Below are 23,269 nucleotides of genomic sequence, written 5' to 3'. Positions count from 1 at the left end.
CTACTTATTATCTTTCAATTTAAACTGCTAGTGATTAAAAGCAATTTCAAAGGATGAAACTCTGAACTTTGCTTATTTGAAGAATCAATGGCAGGAGCATTGAAGCAAAATCCATGGAATGCATTTCTGAAATCCTAAGTAAATTAATTCAGAATCTTACCCTTTGCTGTAAACAAGCAAATAGAAGCACATCTGTTATATAAGGAAGAAAATGCTGTATGCTGATTGAGCATGCTTTTTAAAGCCTTTAAAAATACTCAGCATATAAACCTGAGTTTGAGCTTGCTGGTGTTTTTTGTTAATGTGTGTTCTCCTTTCTCAGAATTTCCAGCGTGTGCTGTAACTCATGACCTGGATTCTTTATTTGATTTACTTAACTACATGTTATGCAAGTGCATTCTAACATTGCACATATTACCAAAAGCGGGTAAAAGTAAAATTAGTCTTCTGAAAAAAGAGAGAAAGAAAGAAAACCAAGCAAAGGGAAAAAAGGAATCCTACCCTGGTTAACACAACTGGTTTAGGTAACCCTGGTCTGAGAATGTTCAGGCTGAAGAAAAAGGTGCTGAGTCTTATCTTTGGAATGATTCCATTTTTGTGAAAACCAGGGGAGAAACCTTCTAAATGTACTGAATGATTATGGAGAAGGGTAACATTTGTGGTCTTAGCATTATTTCTCCGTTTACAGGACTGACCAGGATTGGGCTCAGAGTTGGGGGTCTATAATTGACAGTGTGGGAAGCCTGGGACTGACTGGGGCCGCTGGGAGACCCGCCTTTCCCGCCTTTTCTCTCTCTCCTGCCTGCCTGAGCAGCAAGGGGCAGGGCTGGCTTTCCTACGCAGCATTTCCCCCCACCCTTCCAGAAAGCCCCGCCCTGGGGAAAGCCTCAAGCCTCACCCCCTTCGGGGATCCACCTAAACACCGGCTCCAGACGCTCTGCGGCGCAGTCCCAACCACCTGCTTTAGGTAGTGGAGCCTGCAGACTCCTGTAAGTAAACTTCCACACCCCACCCTTTGTCCCTGCCGTTTCTAGGCTCCCCTGTAGCTCGGCGTTTGCAGATTGCTCGCCCTCTCGTAACGCTGTGCCACTCTGCGTCTTGCACTCAGAGGAAACTTGGAAACAGGATGTCCCGACTGATGCTTCCTGGTCCATGCAGATTCCTGAAGCGATCGGAAAGGGCTGCGAGAGGGAAGGCCATTGCCTGGCAGCGTTGTGGGTGCGCGGCTTAGCTGCCTGCCCGGGGGAGGGGGCTGGCTAAGGAACTTGCGGGACTGCAAACCTGAGACAGGTGTGGAAGAAGAAAGGCGTCGGAATTCGGTTAAGACACGGGTGTGGGCGAGGCGAGGAGGTGGGATCTGGAGGCGAGTGTGCCCGGACCTGGCATCCCACCAGGCCCCGTTCCTCTGGCGGGTGGGGACTCACCGGGATCTTCAGCTGCCTCGGCGGCCATGCCCTTTACAGGGAAGCTTCTGGACTTTGGGTGAGTCCAGAATTCTCAGCGGCTGTCTTTCTGTGGAAAAAGAGACAAGTAGGACCCGCACAGTTGCGGGTCGCACCACCCCGACCGCTGTGTCTGCAATACGGAAGTGTCCCCTCCAGGCTGCCACTGGCCCCAATCGCGAGCACTGGGCGGGAAAGGAAAGAAAGGGCCAGCCCCTGCGGGCGCGTTTGCAGCCGATTCCCCCTGGGGGAAGGCACGGCTCCCATGTGATGCGGAAGAGATCGGTCCAAGCCTGAGGTGCTACCCCGAGAGCTCAGGGCCGCCTGAGTCATCGTCTCTTGGCCTTGTGTGCAGGCAAGTTTAAACACTGACCCTCGATTTCCCCTTTGGTGCCAAAGAGAACTCGCGCCTGAGCAGCAGCGCCGCCCGGTGGTTGTCATGTGTTCCTGAGACGGCTTGCCTCGGAAGGCAAAGCTGTCCATCTGAGAGACGTGCATAGACTTCGATTTGGTTGTGTTTGATGCTTTTCCTTAGAATTCGCTTCATGTGAGGAGAGAAGTGGAATATTTGCACGCCAGGTAGCTGTTCAGTGCCCTAACGAAACCTTCGCAGTGGCTAGGAAGAATTTGTGTGGGTTCACATTATTCCTTGCGTTGGAGATTTCCGACGTAGCCACTGTTTCCTCATCTGTACACTGACCATGATAATAACGGCTGTCTTAGAGGGAAGTTATGAGGATAGAAGGAGTTGATAAGTATGAAGTGCTTAACAGATCAATAGAAACAGTGAATACTAAGTAAATGTGATGGATGTTAACTGTTCATGATGAAGTTGATGATGGGTAGAGCCTGCCATTCCCCCCTCAGTGCAATGCGTAGGGAGCTGTAAGAATCCAGTCCCTTCAGAGGCTTGACTACGTTTACTGTGTTCTAGGAGCTTCAGGATGGTTCGTGCTAAGAGCTGGACCCTGAAGAAGCATTTTGTAGGCTACCCTACTCCTAGCAACTTTGAACTGAAGACAGTTGAACTCCCGCCCTTAAAAAATGGAGGTAAGTCAGATTCAGAAGATTTAAGTTAGAAGAAACCATATCCGTTTGCCTTTGCTGAATAATACACTACCTCCACACTCAGTGACTTCAAACCACAATCACCGATTAGTTCACAATTCTGGGGGGGTGGCAGTTTGGGCGGGATTAAGTGGGTGGTCCTACCCGGGCTAAATGGTTAATTCAGGATGAGTGTCCCTCACATGTCTGGTGGTTAGCTGGCTTTCTACTGAGGTGTGTGCCTCACTTCTCGTCTGTGTGACCCTTCCAGCAGGCTGGCGGGAGCTCTTTGTTTTTGCTGTGATTTCATAAGTCTAGGGCAGCAGGAATTGGCAAGTCCAATTTGCAAACACTTTTCAAGCTTGTATCATCTCTGCGAGCATGCTGTTCACCAAAGCCAGTCACATAGCCAAGCCCAGACTCAAGGGGTGGCAACAGACTTCCTGATGAGAGGATGGCCAAGAGGCCTTCACCCAGGGGTGGGTGGTACCTATGGTCCTTGTGCAGTCTGCCACAGAGAGCTTTTCAAGGCTGTCTGTGTGAAACCTCCACGCCACAGCGGAGGATCCCTCTGCTTCCCCTGGTAACTGAAACGCACGTTTGGGTGCTTTGTCCTTCATGACTTTTGCCAGACCCTGGGGAGGACTTCCTCTCTGTCTGGTGAGCCTCATGATGACAGTGGGGTCAGCACTGCCTGGCAGCCACGTGCACAGCTCAGACTATCCCTGTGAGCAGACAAGGAGGGAAAAACCCTCCTTCTGCACTGAGGGGCCTCCCGTGCTCTTGGGGGGAGTGGAGGGACAAGGCCAACGTGCAGAAATGGAAGGGAGAGAAATGGCAACGCACCCCATCGCGAGTTTGGAGATGAGCTTTGCAGAGCACATGCTAAGGGGTGTCTCCAAGGGCTGTTTTCAGGTAGGCAAGCTTGGAGAAAAAGGCGTGCAATCAAGTAGCATGGCAGGTTTCCCTCTAGGTTGGGATAGTCAGGACTCAGGATCAAAATTCCAGAGAATGCATGCATGAGGTCACTCCAGCAAAGTGCATATATATTTTTAATGCCAACTGAGATTAGTAATAAAATCCTGTGTGAGCCCTGTGACATGGCCCTGTGCAAGTTCCTTAATCTAAGCTCAAATAAAATGGAAACAATAATTGCAAAGAACATCGTATGAAATAACCTGTATAAAGCATGGAGTGAGTGCCGAGTAAATAATCATAATTTTTACTTTTATTAAAAAATGTAGGCGTTCCCACTCTGTCTCAGTGGAAGCAAATCCGACTAGTAAAAATATGCTCGATATCCCTGGCCACGGGAGAAAGGCAAATCAAAACCACAATGAGGGAGTTCCCGTCATGGCGCAGCGGAAACAAATCCAACTAGGAACCATGAGGTTGCAGGTTCAATCCCTGGCCTTGCTCAGTGGGTTAAAGATCCAGCATTGCTGTGAGCTGTGGTGTAGGTCGTAGAAGTGGCTTGGATCTGACGTTGCTATGGCTGTGGCATAGGCAGACAGCTGCAGCTCCAATTCGACCCCTAGCCTGGGAACCTCCATACGCCATGGGTGCAGCCCTAAAAAAAAAAATAAGTGAAATAATTTTAAGGTTTTTTTTTTTTTTTTTTTTTTTTTTTTTTTTTGGCTATGCCTACAGCATATGGAAATTCCCATGCCAGGGATCTAACCTATACCACCGTAGCAACCCAAGCTGCCACAATGACAATGATGGATTCTTAATCCGATTTGCTACCCAGAAACTCCAATCATTTTTACTTTTTTTTTTTATTTTTAAGGCCGCACCTGTGGCATATGGAAGATCCCAGGCCAGTGGTCAAATCAGCTGCGGCTGCGACAACACCAGATCTGAGCCGCCCTTGTGACCTATGCCCCAGCTCGTGGCAGTGCTGGATCCTCTAACCCACTGAGCAAAGGCAGGGATAGAACCTGCATCCTTACAGAGAAAAATGTCTGGTCCTTAACCTGCTGAGCCACAATGAGAGCTCCCTAATAATTTTTGACTTTTCTTAATTGGACTGGGCCAAATGGGAGAGCTCTTCTTGTCTCTTCAGTAGAAAGCACAGGTGAGAGGGCAGCCCTGAAGCAGAAAGACAGCCTGTGTTTATTTAGAAGGCCAGAGAAAAGGCGCTGGGCCTGGGTTTCTAACTGCCTGTGGAATGCTTTATTTTGTAGAGGTCCTCTTGGAAGCTTTGTTCCTCACCGTGGATCCTTACATGAGGTATTTTTCCCTTCTGAAAATTCTGGTGTGTTGGACACTCTTTTGAAGTGGTCAATCTTGTAAAGTATCTGGCTGATTCAAAACACTGTCATTTCCCTGTTTCTCCCAGTGTGATGTCATTGATGGGCTTCTAGATGCTCATCATTTTCAGGCAAAGGTCTGAGCAGAGCAGAGCAGTGAGGGATTATGTCGGCCCTTTTACCTCTCTCCCCTATCTTTTTTTTTTTTTTGGTCTTTTTGCCTTTTCTAGGGCCCCTCCCACGGCATATGGAGGTTCCCAGGCTAGGGGTCGAATTGGAGCTGTAGCCACCGACCTACGCCAGAGCCACAGCAACACTAGATCAGAGCAGTGTCTGTGACCTACACCACAGCTCACGGCAACACTGGATCCTTAACCCGCTGAGCGAGGCCAGGGACCGAACCCGCAACCTCATGGTTCCTAGTCGGATTCGTTAACCACTGCGCCACGACGGGAACTTCTATCCCCTATCTTAAAATGCACAATTCATCTCCCATTATTCACTAAAATTGCTTCCCTCCAAAATAAAAGGGCCAAACTCAAATTTCTCCATTTCACTACTGGCAAATGACTTGGGGAGAGGAAGATGCTAAGACGAAAATTACATCTGCTTGCCTTGCCTTTGTTCTTTTAATTCAGGTAATCTGCAGTTGACATGAACGTATGTACTCAGTAAACAGTTCAGGGAGAGGCGAAAATAAAAGCTTTCATTGGCCATTGATTCAGTAATTTTCTTGTCTAGGTAAGCAGTGCAGCCATCATTTTTTTTTTTTTTTTTTTTTTTTTTTTTTTTTTTTTTTTTTTTTGCTATTTCTTTGGGCCCCTCTCACGGCATATGGAGGTTCCCCGGCTAGGGGTCCAATCGGAGCTATAGCCACCAGCCTACGCCAGAGCCACAGCAACTCGGGATCTGAGCCGCGTCTGCAACCTACACCACAGCTCACAGCAACGCCGGATCCTTAACCCGTTGAGCGAGGCCAGGGACCGAACCCGCAACCTCATGGTTCCTAGTCGGATTTGTTAACCACTGCACCACCTCGGGAACTCCCTTTTTTTTTTTTTTTTAATAATTGTTTTTCATAGTGGACTGATAAGACATTCAAATCTAAAGTGAAAACTGTTTCCAAATGTTGACTAGCAGCCCTTTCTGTGTGTCTAGTGTTTTGGGTAACAAGTCCTCAGTGGTACCTGCCTTATGCTGTTAAAGTCATTCATAGACACTCATCTGTACATGAGCACAATAGTAAGTTTCTCATGTTCATTTTCCAGAAGAATCCCATCAGAGCAAAGAGCTACCTCTACCAGCTTTCCTCCTGCATTTCACCCACTTTCCTGCCCTCCTGGATCTGGGTTTTACTTTTATACACACTTTCCCCCAGTGGTTTTCCATTTGGTTTGAAACTTAAGACAGTTTTCCCCCAGATGCTCTTGTGTATTAACGCTTCGTTTTGTTTTTCCAGGATAGCAGCAAGAAAATTGAAGGAGGGTGATATGATGATGGGAGAGCAAGTGGCCAGGTAGTTTTCTCCATTTGTCCTAATGCTTGAAAAATATGTCTCCTTTTTACCTCCTGCTGGGTCCTGTTTCTGTCCATCGCTCCTATAATTTCTTCAGCCTATGTGGGTTACTCACTATTTGACCTTGGAAATCTCTTGGGAAATCTGACTAATTGAGAGGGAGGGAAGAGTATAAAGTTGTTATTATTTCAACTTCACTTTGCTGTCCTTACTTTTAAGTACTAAAAAAAAAACGTATTCATCCATTTCCTGACTATTGTAAAATTTTAAATAAAAAGTGATAGCTTTGAAACTGAAATTTCCCCTGTCATCTGAACCTTAGAGATGACTGTCGTTAACAAGTTTATTTCAAAAAATTGTTCACTACAGGAGTTCCCATTGTGGCGCAAAGGAAGTGCTTCCGACTAGTATCTGCAAGGATGCAGGTTCGATCCCTGGCCTTGCTCAGTGGGTTAGAGATCTGGTGTTGCTGTGAACTGTGGCGTAGACTGGCAGCTGCAGCTCCAACTCAACCCCTAGCCTGAGATCTTCCACAGGCTTTGGACTTGGCCCTGGAAAGAGAGAAAAAAAATTGTTCAATACACCTACTGATATTTATAAGCTTTAATGGAATTAAATGCCCTTCAGCAAATTGCCTTTTCTCACTTACTAGGTCATGGGCCTCTTTTGGTATTATCTTTATTATTATTATTTTTTGGCCATGCCCAAGACATGCAAAAGTTCCCCAGCCAGGGATTGAAACCATGCCACAGAAGTGAGAAAGCTGAATCCTTAATTGCTGGGCCACCAGGGAGCTCCAAGGAACTCTTTCGATGAGAGTGTATAGATATACTACCTACCTTTTAATGTGGCTGCAGATTATTCCATTGTTATCTGCGGTTTAACTAATCTACTGCTGTTTCCAGTTTTTTCTTTTGTTGCCTTTTTTTTAGGTTTCCTTTTTTTTTTTTATTAAAGTATAGTTGATTTACCATGTTGTGCCAATTTCTGCTTACAGCAAAGTGACCCAGTCATTTATATATGTACATTCCCTTTCATCATGATCTATCCCAAGAGACTGCTGTTTTTTTTGTTTTGTTTTCTTTTTTTGTTTTGTTTTTTCCTACTGCAAACAGTCTACAAGGAATAGGCATGCATCTCTCTGAGTGTGTCTGTGTATTCGTTGCCCATCTGGATGACTCTTTCTTTCCGTTAAATTCCTGGAAGTAAAAATTCCAAGTCAAAGAAGATGCACATTTCGATTTGTAGAGATGATGACACATTGTGCTTCAAAAAGATGGAAGACTTCCTCTCTGATGGCCCATGTTTCTTCTCAAGGAGGAGAGGCCGATGGCTGAGAATGCAAACGGAGAGTGTGGTATGGTAGGGCCCTCAGCCACGGCGTGTCACCTCTGTCCCCTGCTGTGGACACTCACCGCCGCGCAGTACCCTGCCTTTCCTTGGAAGGGAAGACGATTGACGTGTCTCGGTGTGCTTTCTCTTCAGAGTTATAGAAAGTAAAAACGCAGCCTTCCCCACGGGAACTATTGTAGTGGCTCTTTTGGGCTGGACCACGCACTCCATTTCTGATGGGAAAAACTTGGAAAGGCTGCTTGCAGAGTGGCCGGACACACTACCGCTGTCTTTGACCCTGGGAACGGTGGGCATGCCCGGGTGAGTCTCGTGGGTGTTTTTCACTCGTATTTTCAGGTTTTCCAAACGGGTTGGTCCGGAACTTGGTCAACAAGAAGAGACGTGCGGCCCTCTAGGCTCAGGAGCTGATTCGAGAGGGTGGTGGGACTAAGCAGTAAAGAAGAGGGGCTGGAGTTGGCCTTGGGACACAAGGAGAGAGGAGAGGAATCAGGTCAGAGAGAAAGTGACAGCAAGGAGCAGCCTGGGGCCTGGAGCCTCTCAAACAGCTGCAAATGGTAACAGAAAGGCACTGGTTCCTTCTGTCCCTGGAAGGGTCTTGGCGTCACCCCTCCCTCCTCTCCGTCTCCCTTCCAGAGTTGAGAAAGGGAAAGAGGGTTCACTTTATCGTGGCCTTTCTGTACTGTCTCTCTTCCCTCACCTCCTTTCCACATCCGAGTTGCTGGAGGTGTCAGGGGATCTGAAGTTTAAATAACAGATGAATCAGAGTATAATTGTACAGTCACTCCGTGTGGCCCAGATTTGAAACCCTCTTGGTTTTAAGGGTCTCTTTGCCCCTCAGGAAGACTCCTGGTCAGCTCCTCCTGCATTTGCTCTCAAGGGCCCCGCTGCACTTGGCACCTCAAGCTTCCTTTCTTGTCCTGGAGAAGCCACATCGATTGAATTCCTTTTGGAGTCCCCAGATCTTTCCTAGCCTGGAATCCATTTCTTGCTCTAAGTTGTGGGATCTTTTACTTCCTTCCTTCTCCCCACTCTTACTCTCTCCCTGTTTTTTACACTTTGAAGGACTTCTAAAGAGTGAAATGGAGGAGTTCCCGTCATGGCTCATTGGTTAACGAATCTGACTAGGAATCATGAGGTTGCGGGTTCGATCCCTGGCCTTGCTCAGTGGGTTAAGGATCCGGCAACGCCGTGAGCTGTGGTGTAGGTCACAGACACGGCTCAGATTCTATGTGGCTGTGGCTCTGGCGTAGGCCAGTGACTACAGCTCCGATTCAACCCCTAGCCTGGGAACCTCCATATGCTGCGGATGCAGCCCCAGAAAAGACAGACAAAAAAAAAAAAAGAGTGAAATGGAAATATGTATCCCCAACTGATCAGCCTCCTGCTAAACCAGTCCCATACACCCCAAGTTCATATTACACCTAGGTTTTGAACTCCTCCGAATCATCACAACCAAGAGATGAAATTGTGAAATTAGAAGGTGCTGAATGCCTTCATACATGCAACTGGTGAGCACTGAACAGAATGACAGCCCTTCCTGTTCTTTCCTGCCTGCCCTGTACCCTCTACTAGTGAGAGCACTTCCTCCCACCCTGTTTTCCCATCCCTCCTTGCCTCCAAATTGTGAGCCGGAGGTAGGAGCACGGAAGTGAGAGCAGACATGAAGAAGCCTCGGAGTTAGTCTCCCATGACGTAGCTGGGGAGAAAGGAATTTGTGAAGTCGTAGGAGATATGTATTCATTCATACATATGAACACAGAGGATAAGTGATTCATTTGTGGGCATTTGTCTCAGTTACCTGTTCTAAATGCCTACAGAGTGCACTTTTATTCTGAACAAGCCACTTCATCCCAGTGGTTCTCAAAGGCTGGGAGGGAGGAGTTATATATGCCGTGTTTCTAGCCTCCGCTAGCAACACACCACCCATTCTTTGAGAGTTCCTGCCATTATGAACCCTTACCCATGGGGTGGGTCAGCCCTTCCAGAATTCTGGAGCTTATACCAGAAGTTGAACTGTGAAACGTCAGGTCTTTCAGCTGTCTAGGTGCCAAAGATTTCACATTCTCCCCAGGTACTGCATTATTGCTTCAATAGCACCTCTGTCTTCGGAGTTAAGCTAGAAGAGGTCAAGTATTTTGCTCTCCAGCTGTTGATTCTATCAAGTCTCCCTTTGTCCAAAGTGTACCTTTAATTTTCCTTTTAGGATTTCTTTACTGTTGGCTTTCCCACATTATCTCCTTTTTATTTTTTTATTTTTTATTTTTATTTTTTTGTCTTTTCTAGGGTTGCACCTGCAGCATATGGAGGTTCCCAGGCTAGGGGTCTAATTGGAGCTGTAGCTGCTGGCCTACAGCAGAGCCACAGCAACGTGGGATCCAAGCCTCATCTGCGACCTACACCACAGCTCATGGCAACACTGGATCCTTAACCCACTAAGCAAGGCCAGGGATCAAACCCGCAACCTCATGGTTCCTAGTCGGATTCGTTAACCACTGAGCCACGACGGGAACGTCTCTCCTTTTTAAAAGGAGGGGATATTTGGGAAGGCCTTGTGTATCTTAGGTCCGCATGTCTAATCGAAAGCTGATTCTGTGAGTATCCAGAAGGGAGACAGGTGGAGAGCGGGCATACAGGTTGTCCTGGGTGGAATGACCCAATCAGAAAATGTACCTTCTGGAGTGTCTGTCGTGGCTCAGTGGTTAACGAATCCGACTAGGAACTGTGAGGTTGCGGGTTCGATCCCTGGCCTTGCTCAGTGGGTTAAGGATCCAGTGTTGCCGTGAGCTGTGGTGTAGGTCACAGACACTGCTCTGATCTAGTGTTGCTGTGGCTGGTGGTGTAGGCTCCCATTCAACCCCTAGCCTGGGAATCTCCATATGTCTTGGGTGCGCCCCCAAAAGACCAAAACAAACAAACAAAAAACAACAAAACAAAAAGAAAAACAAACAAACAAAAAAAAAGAAAAGAAAAAAGAAAGAAAAAGAAAATATACCTTTTTTTTTCTCTTTTGGGGTTAGGCTAACTTGTCCAGCACACTCTGATGTCAGCATTCATTAAAGCAGTGGTTCTCAGTTGCTTGCATTTGTAAGAATCACCTAGAGTCCTATTAAAATTCAGATTTCCACATCTCAGTATTTTTGAGTCAGTGGGTCTGAGATGGGGCCTGGGAATCTCAATTTTTAATAAAACTCCAGGTGATTCTGAGGCAGGTGGCATTCCATCCACCTTTTGAAAAACACTGGACTAAGGGAATATTAGCTATTTGGATCCTCAGAAAAAGAGCTGTCTGTGCCTTTTACTGCCTTCCCGTCAATGCCCAACTGCAACGGCCCCACACAGAAGAGCCAGAGGCTGAGTAGGCTTAAGTTATGCCAAGGTGCAGTTTCTGTTTGACACGGAAATAATTTTACATGAGTTTTTCTGAGAATTTGCAAGTGGCTTAACAATCACCATAATGGATATAGATTTCATGGGGCTCAGACTCAGGGTGCAAAAATAGAACTTACCTTTTTTCTACTGCTGGACTCCATTTTTATCTCAAGCTGGTGTCTTGAACTCAAACCTCAGTTAAAGCAGTGATGTCTCATATCATTTTGGGTTTAAAACTTATCATTTCCTTTGTCTTCTCCCTCGGGCTGATGCAAAGCTCCCAGGGTTAACACAAGAGGGTCAGCGGAGGGGGGCAGCAACTTGCTCTTGGTCCATCTTAGGCTGGTCCCTGCTCAGAGGGGTAACTTTGCCCATTGAGTCTTCAGCCACATCCCCGTCCGAGCTGGAAATCCACTGAGGTATGATGGTTTCTCTACCCGGGCCCCCCTGGTGCTGCCTGAGCTGCATCTCTGCAGGCCCAATAGCACTAGCTCTTCCCCTGCAAGCTGACTTTGGCATCTCACTCGGGATGAGGTGGGGAAATGGCAGAAGCTCTTCTGTACCACTTTGGAGCCATGAGAACCTCCAAGTGTTTCTCTCTGACCCTCTCAGGCCTAGACACCATCTACAGTTACATTGGCTCTGTGACAATGGCACCATGGTGACAAGGAGGCTTTCCCCATGAAGCTCGCCATCTCCCCACCACTTAGATGGGAAGGAGGCATATGCTCTCTGCTCTTGGATCCCTAAAGTTTAACAGGGACCTCTTTTCTTTCACTGCTGAAACTTGGCCGGGGGGTGGACAGGATCCTCCCCCTCCCAGCCACCATTGTGTTCCCCCCCCCCTGGTTCCCATCATCGTTATTCCTCTCTGAGGGTGTAGAAGGAGGAGGCAGACCATTAGTGGCTGGTAATAGTCATGTCCCGTATGCCGTCTCTGACCTGCACCCATGGCACGGGGCTGCTGAGGAGGCCTTCAGGGTGTAAATAAATGGGATGCAGGAGAAAGAAATTTACCCTCTGATTCTTACTTTTCTCCCCTCAGCCTAACAGCCTACTTTGGCCTGTTGGACATCTGTGGTCTGAAGGGTGGAGAAACAGTGATGGTTAATGCGGCAGCAGGGGCCGTGGGCTCTGTCGTGGGGCAGATCGCGAAGCTCAAGGTAAGTGTCTGCCTCCGAAACCAACATCACTCCACACCCAGAGTGTGCGCTGGGAGTGCAGCGGTGCGCGCGGCAGACCTTCCCTCATGTCGGGGGTTTGGTCTACTTGATCTCCTCTAGAGGTCGAAGATTGGAAATGATTGAGAAAAGGGAGGCGCGAGGAAAATGGCATGGCAAAGATGACCCGAACACGGTCATCTGATAACATTGCAGGTCTCAAGTCACAGATGGCCTCTGCTATGAGGTATGAGTTTGCGAGCAGGAGCTATGGAAATAGTTTTTATGGAACATTTCTTGTTACAGCTTCATCTCTTGTCTTTGTGATTATCCCCAGCAGTGGGGGGAGGGACCTGAAATCAGCAAGCAATCATTGCCCACAGGGTCCCATTGTGTTTCAAAAATTGGATAGGACGTATCCTTAAACCTATTCCTTTGAAACTCCACTAGCAATCACCCAACTAAGAAGTTTGTGCTCAATCCTTAAAGGAGTGACCTGATTAATTTGTATTTTAGAGCAATCATTTTGGCATTGGGAGGAGAATAGTTTGTAGGGACACAATACAAGGGACAGAAACAAGAAGTCAGGGAGTCCGACTCTTATCTATGAGGATACAGCTTCAATCCCTGGACTTGCTCAGTGGGTCAAGGATCTGGTGTTGCCGTGTGCTATGTTGTAGGTCGCAGATGCGGCTCGGATCTGGCATTGCTGTGGCTGTGGCAGAGGCCGGCAGCTGCAGCTCCGATTCGACCCCTAGCCCGGGAACCTTCATATGCTGCACATGCAGCCCTAAAAAGCAAAAAAAAAAAAAAAAAAAAAGTCAGATCAGGAGACTCTCACAATAATTCGTATGAAAATGATGATACATTAACAGCGAAGATGGGATGTCAGTGGCAACTTTTAAGGATATTGGATGAAAAAGGATAAAACCTGGTGACTGGACGTGGGTAGCAAGAGAAAGGCAAGCATCTCCTATGACCCACGGGGTTCGGGTGTGGATGACTGGGTGGCATCATTCACCACAATAGACAAGAGAGGGGGAACAAGAAAGAGGGAAGGGGAAAAATGCATTCCATTTAGACCCACTGATCACGAGGCCCCTCGGGCTACCCGAGTGAAGATCCTTACGGGTCATTGGCACTCAGGAGAGAGGCATGGCTGCAGTGAACAGACCCGGGGATCAACTGCACGCAGGCGGCAGCGAGGTCATAGGCATCAGTGAGATCATCCTTGAGAGTATAAGGTTAGAAGGAAAAAGGACCCAGGAGAGGGAGTTGGCAAAATCTTTTTGTCTTGAATCGTGAAGGAACAGAAAGAGTGGCGGCAGTTGTTTGTACAGATACACGTATGAACCCAAGGCCTTCCCCCCACCTGAAAGTGAACAGAGGCTGGTGTTCCAGCCTTCATGAAACATCCAGAGTAGAAGAGAGCTCTCAGAAGAGTAACTCTCTATGTATCAACATAATCTCTAGTCTCAACCTGAAAGTGCTTCTCAGGATGCTCTCCAGTTCCCCTCTGATGAGGCAGCATCTGGTCCAGTGCTTTCGGCCAAATCTCAGAACAGAAGGCAGTCAGTTACCAGGAGGGATGTCTATTCTATGAGTGTGCCAGGACTGAGCCAAAATTATAGTCTAAAGAACGCCTGCACCAAGAGATAGCATGCAAATCACTGCAAGGGAAGCAACGCCCCAAAATAATGAAACAAGAGAGTCACATGCATAGGCTGTCGAGCTGGCAGATTGAAACGAGCTGCAAACCATATAAACGTAGGAGGGATCTGGTGTGTGGTCCGAGGCAAGGTGAACTTATGGTTGGGTTGTACTGTAGGCTAGTTTGGAACTAATTTCACTCATGGAGCCTACTGGCCCATTACAGTATCCTCATATATGTTGCTCAGCACGTGGGATGGTGTTCTTGGGGACCCCGGCCATACTAGACTGCGAGGAGAGACTTTCCCCATGCTTGTGGTTTATAAATGGTTTCCATTTTTCTCCTCATTTAGGGCTGCAAAGTTGTTGGAGCAGCAGGGTCTGACGAAAAGGTTGCCTGCCTTAAAAAGTATGGATTTGATGTTGCCTTTAACTATAAAACAATCGAGTCTTTGGAAGAAACTTTGAAAAAAGCCTCTCCTGAGGGCTATGATTGTTATTTTGATAACGTAAGTACCAACTGGACTTAATATCTGCTTTACTTACAAAGTAACAAAGTACTGTATGAGGGCATCTACTTCTCGAGTTTCCATTTTAAGATAAATGAGAAAAGCACATACAGTTTAAAAAAAAAAAACCAGTTTTATTCAAATATAATTGACCTGTTTAAAGTGTAGAACTCAATAATTTTTACAATAGTCACGAAATTGCACAACCCTTCCCACAATTTGTTGTTGTTGTTTTTAAGCCCACACCTGCTGCATATGGAAATTCCCAGGCTAGGGGTCAAATTGGAGCTACAGCTGCTGGCCTACACCACAGCCACAGCCACTCCAGATCCGAGGTGCATCTGCAACCTACACCTCAGCTCACGGCAGCACTGGATCCCCACTGAGCAGGACCAGGGGTCAAAGCTGCACCCTCATGGATACTAGTTGGGTTCATTTCCACGGAACCACAGTGGGAACTTCACCCTTGCCACAATTTTAGAATATTTTCATCACCCTACAAAGAAATGCTGTGCTTATTAGCAGTCACTGCCTTTTGCCCCCTCAAAATTGACCTTTCATGACTAGCTTCTCCCACTTAGCATGTTTTCTCTCATCCATGTCATAGCATCTATCACGATTTCACTCCTTTTTATGGCCAAATCATATTCCATTGTGTGGATATATCACATTTTAGTCATCCATCCCTCAGTTGATAAACAATTGAGTCGCTTGCATTTCTTGGCTACTATGTATAATGCTCCTGTGACCATTTATGTAGAAGTTTTTGTGTGGACATATGTGTTCATTTATCTTGACTACAAGTGGAATCGTTGGGTCATATGGTGACTCGATGGTTAACATTTTGAGGAACTGCCATACTCTTGCAGTATGGCAGCACTTTGTTCTCACATGTGTTCGCACCAGCAATCTCTGTGGGTTCCAGTTTCCCCAAATCTTCACCAACATTTATTATCTGCATTTTGACTGTGACTCTCCTAGTGGGTTTGCAGTGATATTTCATTGTGGGTTTTTTGTTTTGTTTTGCTTTTTGCTTTTTGTTTTAGGGCTGCACCTATGGCATATGGAGGTTCCCAGGCTAGGGGTCTAATTGGAGCTACACCTGCCAGCCTATGCCAGAGCCACAGCAATGCCAGATCTGAGCCATGTCTGCGACCTACACCACAGCTCACAGCAACGCCAGATCCTTAACCCACTGAGCGAGGCCAGAGATCGAACCTGCAACCTCATGGTTCCTAGTCGGATTTGTTTCCGCTGCGCCATGACGGGAACTCCCGCATCGTGGTTTTGATTTGCCTTTCTCCAGTGGCCAGGGATATCGAGCATCTTTTTATATGTTTATTGGCCACTTATATCTCCTTTGAAGAAATGCTCTCATTCAAATCCTTTGCTCATTTTCAGTTGGGTTTTTTGTTGAGTTGTCAGAGTTCTTTGTATATTCTATCCCTATCAGATGTAGCCAGTTCTTAGTATTCCTGGTCTTTATGTTCTATTAAAGTCACTATAACCCCTAAACCATTGCTCCTCTTGGAAGTAGGTACCTGTGTGTACATACCTCATAGAGATTACCATCTTTAGTCTGCAGCTTCTAGTTTCTCTATTTGAAAAAAATGAAAGAATGAGGCTCAAAAGTGTTAAGTAACTTGTCTGAGGCCGCCCCACTAGGAATCCTCCCAGCTGTAATTCATACTACATGTAACTAGCCCGAGAGCTGGTGCTTCTCAAACTGTTTTGCATTGCTGCCTACTGTCTTCCCCCTCTGGTAATCTCTGAATGAGATCTACAAAAGACGGCAGAGCTTGGGCCTTTTTTTTTAACTTTGCTGGGAATTTTGTGTCTCTTTTGCGATGTGCCACTCTGTATTGGTCTGCAAATGACCAGAGAAAGCTCTGTGAGCAGTGATTTTGGGGTTATAAATTTTAGCAGGTAGTCCAATTCTAAAATATGGAAAATCTGATAATGAGGATTATTAGTAATAATGTCTCCTATATATGGTTTGCAAATTTTTTTTCTTATTCTGTGAGTTGCTTTCACTTTTTTTTTCCTTTCACTTTCTTGATGGTGTCCTTTGAAGCACAGAAGTTTTAAATTTCGATGAAGTCCAATTTATTTTTTTCTTTTGCTGCTTGGGCTTTTAGTGTCATATCTAAGAAGGCCTTACCTTAGCCAGGGTCACAAAGGTTGACTCCTATGTTTTTCTTTTTTTCCATAAGAGTTTTATTGTTTTACTTCCTACATTTAGGTTTATGATACATTTTAAGTCAATTTGTGTGTATCATGTAAGGAAGGAGTCCGATTTCATTCTTTTCCATGTGGACATCAGTTGTTCTGCACCATTTGTTTAAGAGGCTATTTTCAGAGTTCCCATCACGACGCAGGGGAAACGAATCCAACTATGAATGATGAGGTTGCAGGTTCGATCCCTGGCCTTGCTCAGTGGGTTAAGGATCTGGCGTTGCTGTGAGCTGTGGTGTAGGTCGAAGATACAGCTTGGATCTCACGTTGCTGTGGCTGTGGCGTAGGCCGGCAGCTACAGCTCCAATTAGACCCCTAGCCTGGGAACCTCCATATGCCATGGTTGTGGCCCTAAAAAAAAGACAAAAAAAGAAAAAAAGACTATTTTCCCCCCATTGAATTGTTTTGGCACTCTTTCCAAAATCAACTGACCATGAATGTAAGGGCTTGTTTTTGGACTCTCAGTTGAGGACTGTTGATGTATATTTCTGTTCTCACACTGCCTTGATTAATATAGCTTTGTAATAAGTTTTAAAATCAGAAAATAGGAGTTCTCCAACTTTGTTCTTGATATGGCTTCTAAGTTATTTTTCCACACTTTTAGATAGGGCAATGAGATTATTGAACTCCCCAGAAAACCCCAATATATAGTAAAATCAAATTTATAAGTTATATGAGGTATGTTCCTACAGTCAAATAAAAATGCCCATTTCCTTTAAAAAAGAAATTATAAGCAATTGCTTTTATTTATTTATTTGGCCACGCCTGTAGCATGTGGAAGTTCCTGGGACAGGGATCAAACCCACACCACCTCAATGACAATGCCGGATCCTTAACCTGCCACACCACAAGGGGACTCTGAAAATGCCCAGTTTCCAATGTCTTTCCAGCTTCAGTCTTCTGCCCTGCTGTGCTAATTCAATCAGTGTTATCACCGCTAAAACAAGTATTGAGAGATGATCATTGTGAGCTAATGGTTCTAAATCTTCTTGCGTTCAGATTATTGAAAGTTTTGGGGTTTTGTTTCCTTGTCTGTTTAGGTGGGTGGAGAGTTTTCCAACGCTGTTACCTCCCAGATGAAGAAATTTGGAAGAATTGCCATATGTGGGGCTATCTCTACCTATAACAGAACGGGCCCACCTCCCCCAGGTAATGAACTCACGCACATGGTGCCCTGACATGGAGAGGGTGGGGGCGGGTGTGGGATTTGCTGAACCTCTTGGTCTATTGTTCTCTTAGCGACTCTTAGGCCAGGGGTGGACACTGGTGGTTTTGCATCTGCTTTGAGAACAGAAGTCGATAGGTTTCTGCCATACGTGATTCTGTTAAGCCACAAGGAAGAACAGGCGAAGTGTGGGCAACATCTGGGTATCCAGCCTTGATTAGCACAGGAACATTCCCCGTGTGATCTTTGGGACCTCCTTCTGTTCCTAGAACAGTTGGGAAGTTTTGTTCTGTCGCACAAGGGATGAACATTCCCTGGCTGCCCGGCCTGTGCCCGGTCTCCCCCTGGGTATGAATTTTCTATGGCTGCGGTAACCACTACCCCACGTCGTGACTTAAAACCGCACACATTTATTGTCTTCATAAATGGAGGTCAAAATCTAAAATGGCTCAGCAGGGGTGCATTCCTTCTGAAGGCTCAAGAGGAGTCTGCCTCCTTGCCTTTTCCAGCTTTTCGAGGCCGCTTGTGTTCCTTGGCTGATGGGCTCTTCCCCCATCTTGAGAGCCAGCCGCGCAGCACCTTCCGATCCTCCCCAGCACACCCCGATCGCTGCTCCAACATCATCACATATTTTTTCTCAACTGATTTCTCCGCATCCTTCTTTCCCTTACAAGGACCCCTATGGGCCCTCCTGTTTAACACAGAAGAGTCTCTCCATCTAAAGGTTCTAGACTTAATCACGTCTGCAAAGTCCCCTTTGCCACGTAAGGTAACATAGTCACAGGTTCTGGGGACTAGGACGTGGCCGGCTCTGGGGCCATCGTTTTGCTCCCACAAAGCGCGTGCTGATTTGTGGGGAGCCCTGAGCATCCGAGTGGAGGAAGCAGAAGGGAAAGCACGAGGAGAACTAACTCTGACATGCCTGCTGCTGCTGGGTCTTCACCACGGCCACCTCCCTGGCCCCTGGTGCCCAAACGTGCCCTCCTCTTCCCAGGGCCGCCCCCGGAGGTCGTCATCTATAACGAACTCTGCTTCCAAGGCTTCATCGTCACCCGCTGGCAAGGAGAAGTGCGCCAGAAGGCTCTGAGGGACTTGCTGAAGTGGGTCTCAGAGGTAAGGGGCTCCGGAGCCACTCCTCCACCAGCCCCCCCCCCCGCCCCCTTGGATGCTGCAGATTTCATTTCCGCTGCAAGTACGGGGTCGTCGCACTGCTCCCCCTTTTATAACCAAATATCTGGAGGTCTCGTGTGCACACCTTGTCTGCACTCTCCGTCTTTCTTAAGCCGCCCATCAAGCTTTGGTACTGTTGCCCTTCCCCCAACACTGCTTTTGTCAGGGTCACCCATATCCCTCAGACCGTGAACTCCAGGGCCCAGCTCCCAGCATCTCTTGGCTGTGGGGCATATTTGACCGGGGGCTGGGGGGGGGGCTCTTTTTCTTCCCTTGGATTTTGGTTTTCCTCACCGATTGGTCTTCCTCAGACTCCTTAGCCAGCTTGTTTCTTCTCTCCAGAGTCACAGTCGGGTGCCCCCACGCCCGGTCACAGGGCCTCTCTTCTTCTCCATCCACACTCCCGCTGGCCCTTAGTTATCTCATCCAGGCTCTTGGCTTTAAAGCTCATCAGTGTGCTGACAGCTCCTAACAGTCTGTCTCCAGCCTGGATCTCTCCCCTGAGCTCTAGCCTGTTCCACAGCTGTGCCTGGATAGGTAATGCTCATCTCTATCTCCGTTTTAATATGTTAAAAACCAAACAGATCTTGCTCTTTCCTGCCAAGCTCCATAGACAGACCTCAGCATCTCAGTTCTGACAGTGCTGCCCTTTTAATACTCAAACCTTGAGATCATCTTTGATTCCTTTCTTTGTCTCATACCTGTGTCTAATCTGTCAGGAAATTCTAGTGGCCTAACCTTGGAAATAAATCCAGAACCTGCCCAGTTCTCTCTCCTCCACTGCTCCCATCCCGGTCTAGGCCACCACCTTGTCTGGCCTGGGTGCTCTGTACCCTCTAATCTGCTCTCCTACTTTTTTTTGCCCCTACAGACAATTCCTAACACAGCAACCAGAGTGATCTTTTAAAACATAAATCAGGAGTTCCCGTCGTGGCTTAGTGGTTAATGAATCTAACTAGGAACCCTGAGGTTGCAGGTTTGATCCCTGGCCTTGCTCAGTGGGTTGAGGATCCGGTGTTGCCCTGAGCTGTGGTGTAGGTCACAGACACGGCTGACTCAGATCTGGCGTTGCTGTGGCTCTGGCATAGGCTGGCGGCTACAGCTCCGATTAGACCCCTGGCCTGGGAATCTCCGTGTGGGAGCGGCCCTAGAAAAGGCAAAAAGACAAAAAATAAAATAAAACATAAATCAAACCAAGTCATTCTAATGCTTTAAACCCTGCAAAGCTCCCCATTTTCACTTAGAATAAAGCCTGCAAGGCTGGACACTATCTGGCCTCTGTCGCCCCCCTAATTTCATTTATTATTCACCCCTTTGCTCACTCTGCCAAACCGCCCACCCCCAGACACACAGCCATCTACTCTTCTGTAATTACTTAATTCTCTCAAGTTTTTGCTAAAAACTTTCTTCTGAATGAGGCAGCTTATGTTTATTTAGTCTTTTTAGGGCCACACCCACAGCATAAGGAGGTTCCCAGGCTAGGGGTCCAATCAGAGCTGTAGCCTCCAGCCTGCACCACAGCCACTGAAACGCAGAATCTGAGCTGCATCTTCGCCCTACACCACAGCTCCTGGCAATGTTGGATCCTTAACCCACTGAGCGAGGCCAGGGATCGAACCCATGTCCTCATGGATGCTAGTCAGTTTTGTTAACGTTGAGCCATGATGGGAGATCCTGAAGGAGGCAGCTTTTAAAATGACCCTTTTAAATTGCAACCCCCCTCACTCTTGATCGTCTTCTCTTTTATCCATAGCTATTATCATCTTTAACATAATATAGACTATAATTGACTTATCATATGTGTTGCGCGTCTCCCTCTCACGAGAGTGTAACCTCCACAAGGGCAGCCATGATCACACATTTTGTTTTCTTTTTTTTTTTTTTTTTGTCTTTTGTTGTTGTTGTTGCTATTTCTTGGGCCGCTCCCGCGGCATATGGAGGTTCCCAGGCTAGGGGTTGAATCGGAGCTGTAGCCACCGGCCTACGCCAGAGCCACAGCAACGAGGGATCCGAGCCGCGTCTGCAACCTACACCACAGCTCACGGCAACGCCGGATCGTTAACCCACTGAGCAAGGGCAGGGACCGAACCCGCAACCTCATGGTTCCTAGTCGGATTCGTTAACCACTGCGCCACGACGGGAACTCCACATTTTGTTTTCTGATGTATCTCCAGCACCTAGTATAGTGTCTGAATCAATATAGGTACTAGATTCACACTGTTGAATGAACACATGTCAGTGGTGCATGTATTTGTTCCATGGCTCTTCCAGATCCCAGAGTGGAAAGAGTCTTCCTATAGCCACACCTTATAGACCCAGAGGAAGAAGTCAGTCCTCTTGTCCTGTGCTGCCATCATTGTCCCACCTATACCTCGTGGAGTTTTAATCAAGAGAAATCTGAATGACTGAGGCTCATTGTTTTCATTTCTGAGGGAAATTTTATTGGCATGTAGGTGACTTAGTGTTGTGTTAGTTTCAGCAAAGTGAATATACATATTCATTCTTTTTCCCCATGTACCACACTTCCCAACTCCAGGCTTTATTATCATTTCCAAATAGAGCCATAGGCGGCCCCCGGTAGCCCTTGGAGCTTGGCGTCTCCACCAGTCTGATGCTCTTGAGTGCCGGGCTGGGCGCTTCCCAGGAGCCGGCAAGAGCAGAATGCTTTCCGAGTTCCTGGTGTGTAGGCTCTGAGTCCCTGGTGAGGAAGGGGCACATGGTCCCAGCCGACAGCAGGCCCCATGTGCTACTACTCTTTCTTCTAACAAAGTGAACCTAATTATATTTAAGTCACTAGAGAATTGGTCTCATTTCTCTCACATCTACTCTTTTTCTCATCCCCCCTTCTTTTGTAATACTTTTCATTTCAGAATAGTTCTAGATTTACAGAAAAATTCCAAAGAAACTACAGAGTGTTCTCATTTACCCTGTAGTCTACGTCCCAGTTTCCCATATTTTTAACATTTTATATTAGTATTCATCCTCTACTTTTTAAAAAATTTTATTGGCATGTAGGTGACTTAGTGTTGTGTTAGTTTCAGCAAAGTGAATATATATATTTTCTTTTTCCCCATGTACATGACTACAAACTGTTGAGTAGATCTCCCTGTGCTCTACAGTTCATCCTCTGCTTTTAACCTTAAAACTCTTACTTAGTGCCTTTGACCTCTTCCAGGTTCTTTGCCTCTTCAAGAGCAGGAATGAGCTGGGGCTTTCTAGCGAAGGGTTCAAATCCCAGCTCCCCTCCATCTTCCTTGAGGGACCTCAAGTAAATAAATAGTCCTTCCATAAATCTATGAAGGATGCTAAACCATCACAGTGTAGCCACACTGGGGAAAAAATGGTTATCAGGGAACTTAGTCTCCACAGAAGACCCCTTTAAAATAATGTGAGCAGGTGAAGTAGTTCTACTTTGTAGATGGTGCCTTGTAGGAGAGAGAAATGATAAACCGTCACTCAGTGACTTCCCCCCACCCTCCTCCACTGTGAAGGTAAAATACATACTGAACAAATTGCAGCCTGAAGGGCAAACAGATTAGACTGCCATGCTATGTACATTTGCTGCACAGGGCCTGCCTCTTTAGGGGTCACGGAGAGGCAAGGATGCGACACCCCAGCTGCTGCAAAGATGAGCACAGACAGCACCCTGGAAGGGTGTCCCCAGCTCCATTCGCTTCCTCTTCTGAGATCATTCCATTATTAAAACTTTCCAGTCTATTTACTCAGAAATTGCTGAACTGCTTCCTTGTGCCATTTCTCATATGGTTAGAGTCCGCTCTAAGGCCTACTATTACATTCTTATGTGTTCTGCAATCTGTTACTTACCCGTGTCTGCGGCTCAGGCCCCCAGAATGACGGGAAGTGCGAGGACAGGGTCTCCACTTTCTGGTTCCAAGCCTCCCATGAGGTACTGAGAAATCCGTTGCTACTTTGAGTGTAACACTTAGAATATGAAACTAATCTTTTCTATTTGTTGTTATTTTGATACAGGGTAAAATCCAGTACCATGAACACATCACGGAAGGATTTGAAAACATGCCCGCTGCATTTATGGGAATGCTGAAAGGCGAGAACCTGGGGAAAGCAATCGTGAAAGCATGAACCAAGACGACACGAGAGTCCAGAGATCACTTCATTCCTTGGAGAAATTTTTTAATCCTTTAATAGAACGTGTACTGTCTTCATGATCTAAAACCCAGTGCTTGCAATGAGTTTGAACTACCTAATAAAATGCATTTAAGGAATACATAATTGGCAAGAGAGTGAAAATCAGAGTGAACAATAGCCAGGCCTCTCGCTGCCTATTATACGTCCTCCAGGGTTTTAAGAGAAAATAGTGGCTGTGGAGTCCAAAAGTTTTGTGATCATGGACTTCTGCTTTTTCATCTGTACAGTAAGGAC

General features: G+C 46.7%; 1 protein-coding gene across 7 annotated transcripts; it reads left to right on the top strand.

The window, feature by feature from the left end:
- The first annotated feature begins 917 nt into the window (after positions 1-917).
- Positions 918-23,116, top strand: PTGR1 (prostaglandin reductase 1). Of its 7 annotated transcripts, XM_021083385.2 has the most exons (11): positions 918-989; positions 1,602-1,797; positions 2,377-2,492; positions 4,676-4,721; positions 6,201-6,257; positions 7,743-7,910; positions 12,025-12,142; positions 14,143-14,298; positions 17,574-17,682; positions 18,693-18,811; positions 22,859-23,116. In XM_021083385.2, the coding sequence occupies exons 3-11, from the start codon at positions 2,387-2,389 to the stop codon at positions 22,967-22,969; spliced, it is 990 nt and encodes a 329-aa protein (XP_020939044.2). In that variant the 5' UTR covers positions 918-989; positions 1,602-1,797; positions 2,377-2,386; the 3' UTR covers positions 22,970-23,116.
- Positions 23,117-23,269: the final 153 nt, after the last annotated feature.

The sequence above is a fragment of the Sus scrofa genome, chromosome 1 (genome assembly GCF_054392235.1).
Source record: "Sus scrofa isolate SSC_HxYL_T2T_F1_AM1 chromosome 1, Sscrofa_HxYL_maternal_Yorkshire_Landrace_v2.0, whole genome shotgun sequence".
NCBI classification, from domain to species: Eukaryota; Metazoa; Chordata; class Mammalia; order Artiodactyla; family Suidae; genus Sus; species Sus scrofa.
Note: the sequence above shows the minus strand (reverse complement) of the source record. Positions and strands in the feature narration are given on the sequence as shown.

Coding starts and splice junctions, on each gene's coding strand:
- PTGR1 (XM_085010845.1), top strand. CDS start 1,127: ATGTCCCGACTGATGCTTCCTGGTCCATGCAGATTCCTGAAGCGATCG. Junction 4,722..6,200: donor ACCGTGGATCCTTACATGAG/GTATTTTTCCCT, acceptor TTGTTTTTCCAG/GATAGCAGCAAGAAAATTGA. Junction 14,299..17,573: donor ATGATTGTTATTTTGATAAC/GTAAGTACCAAC, acceptor TTGTCTGTTTAG/GTGGGTGGAGAGTTTTCCAA.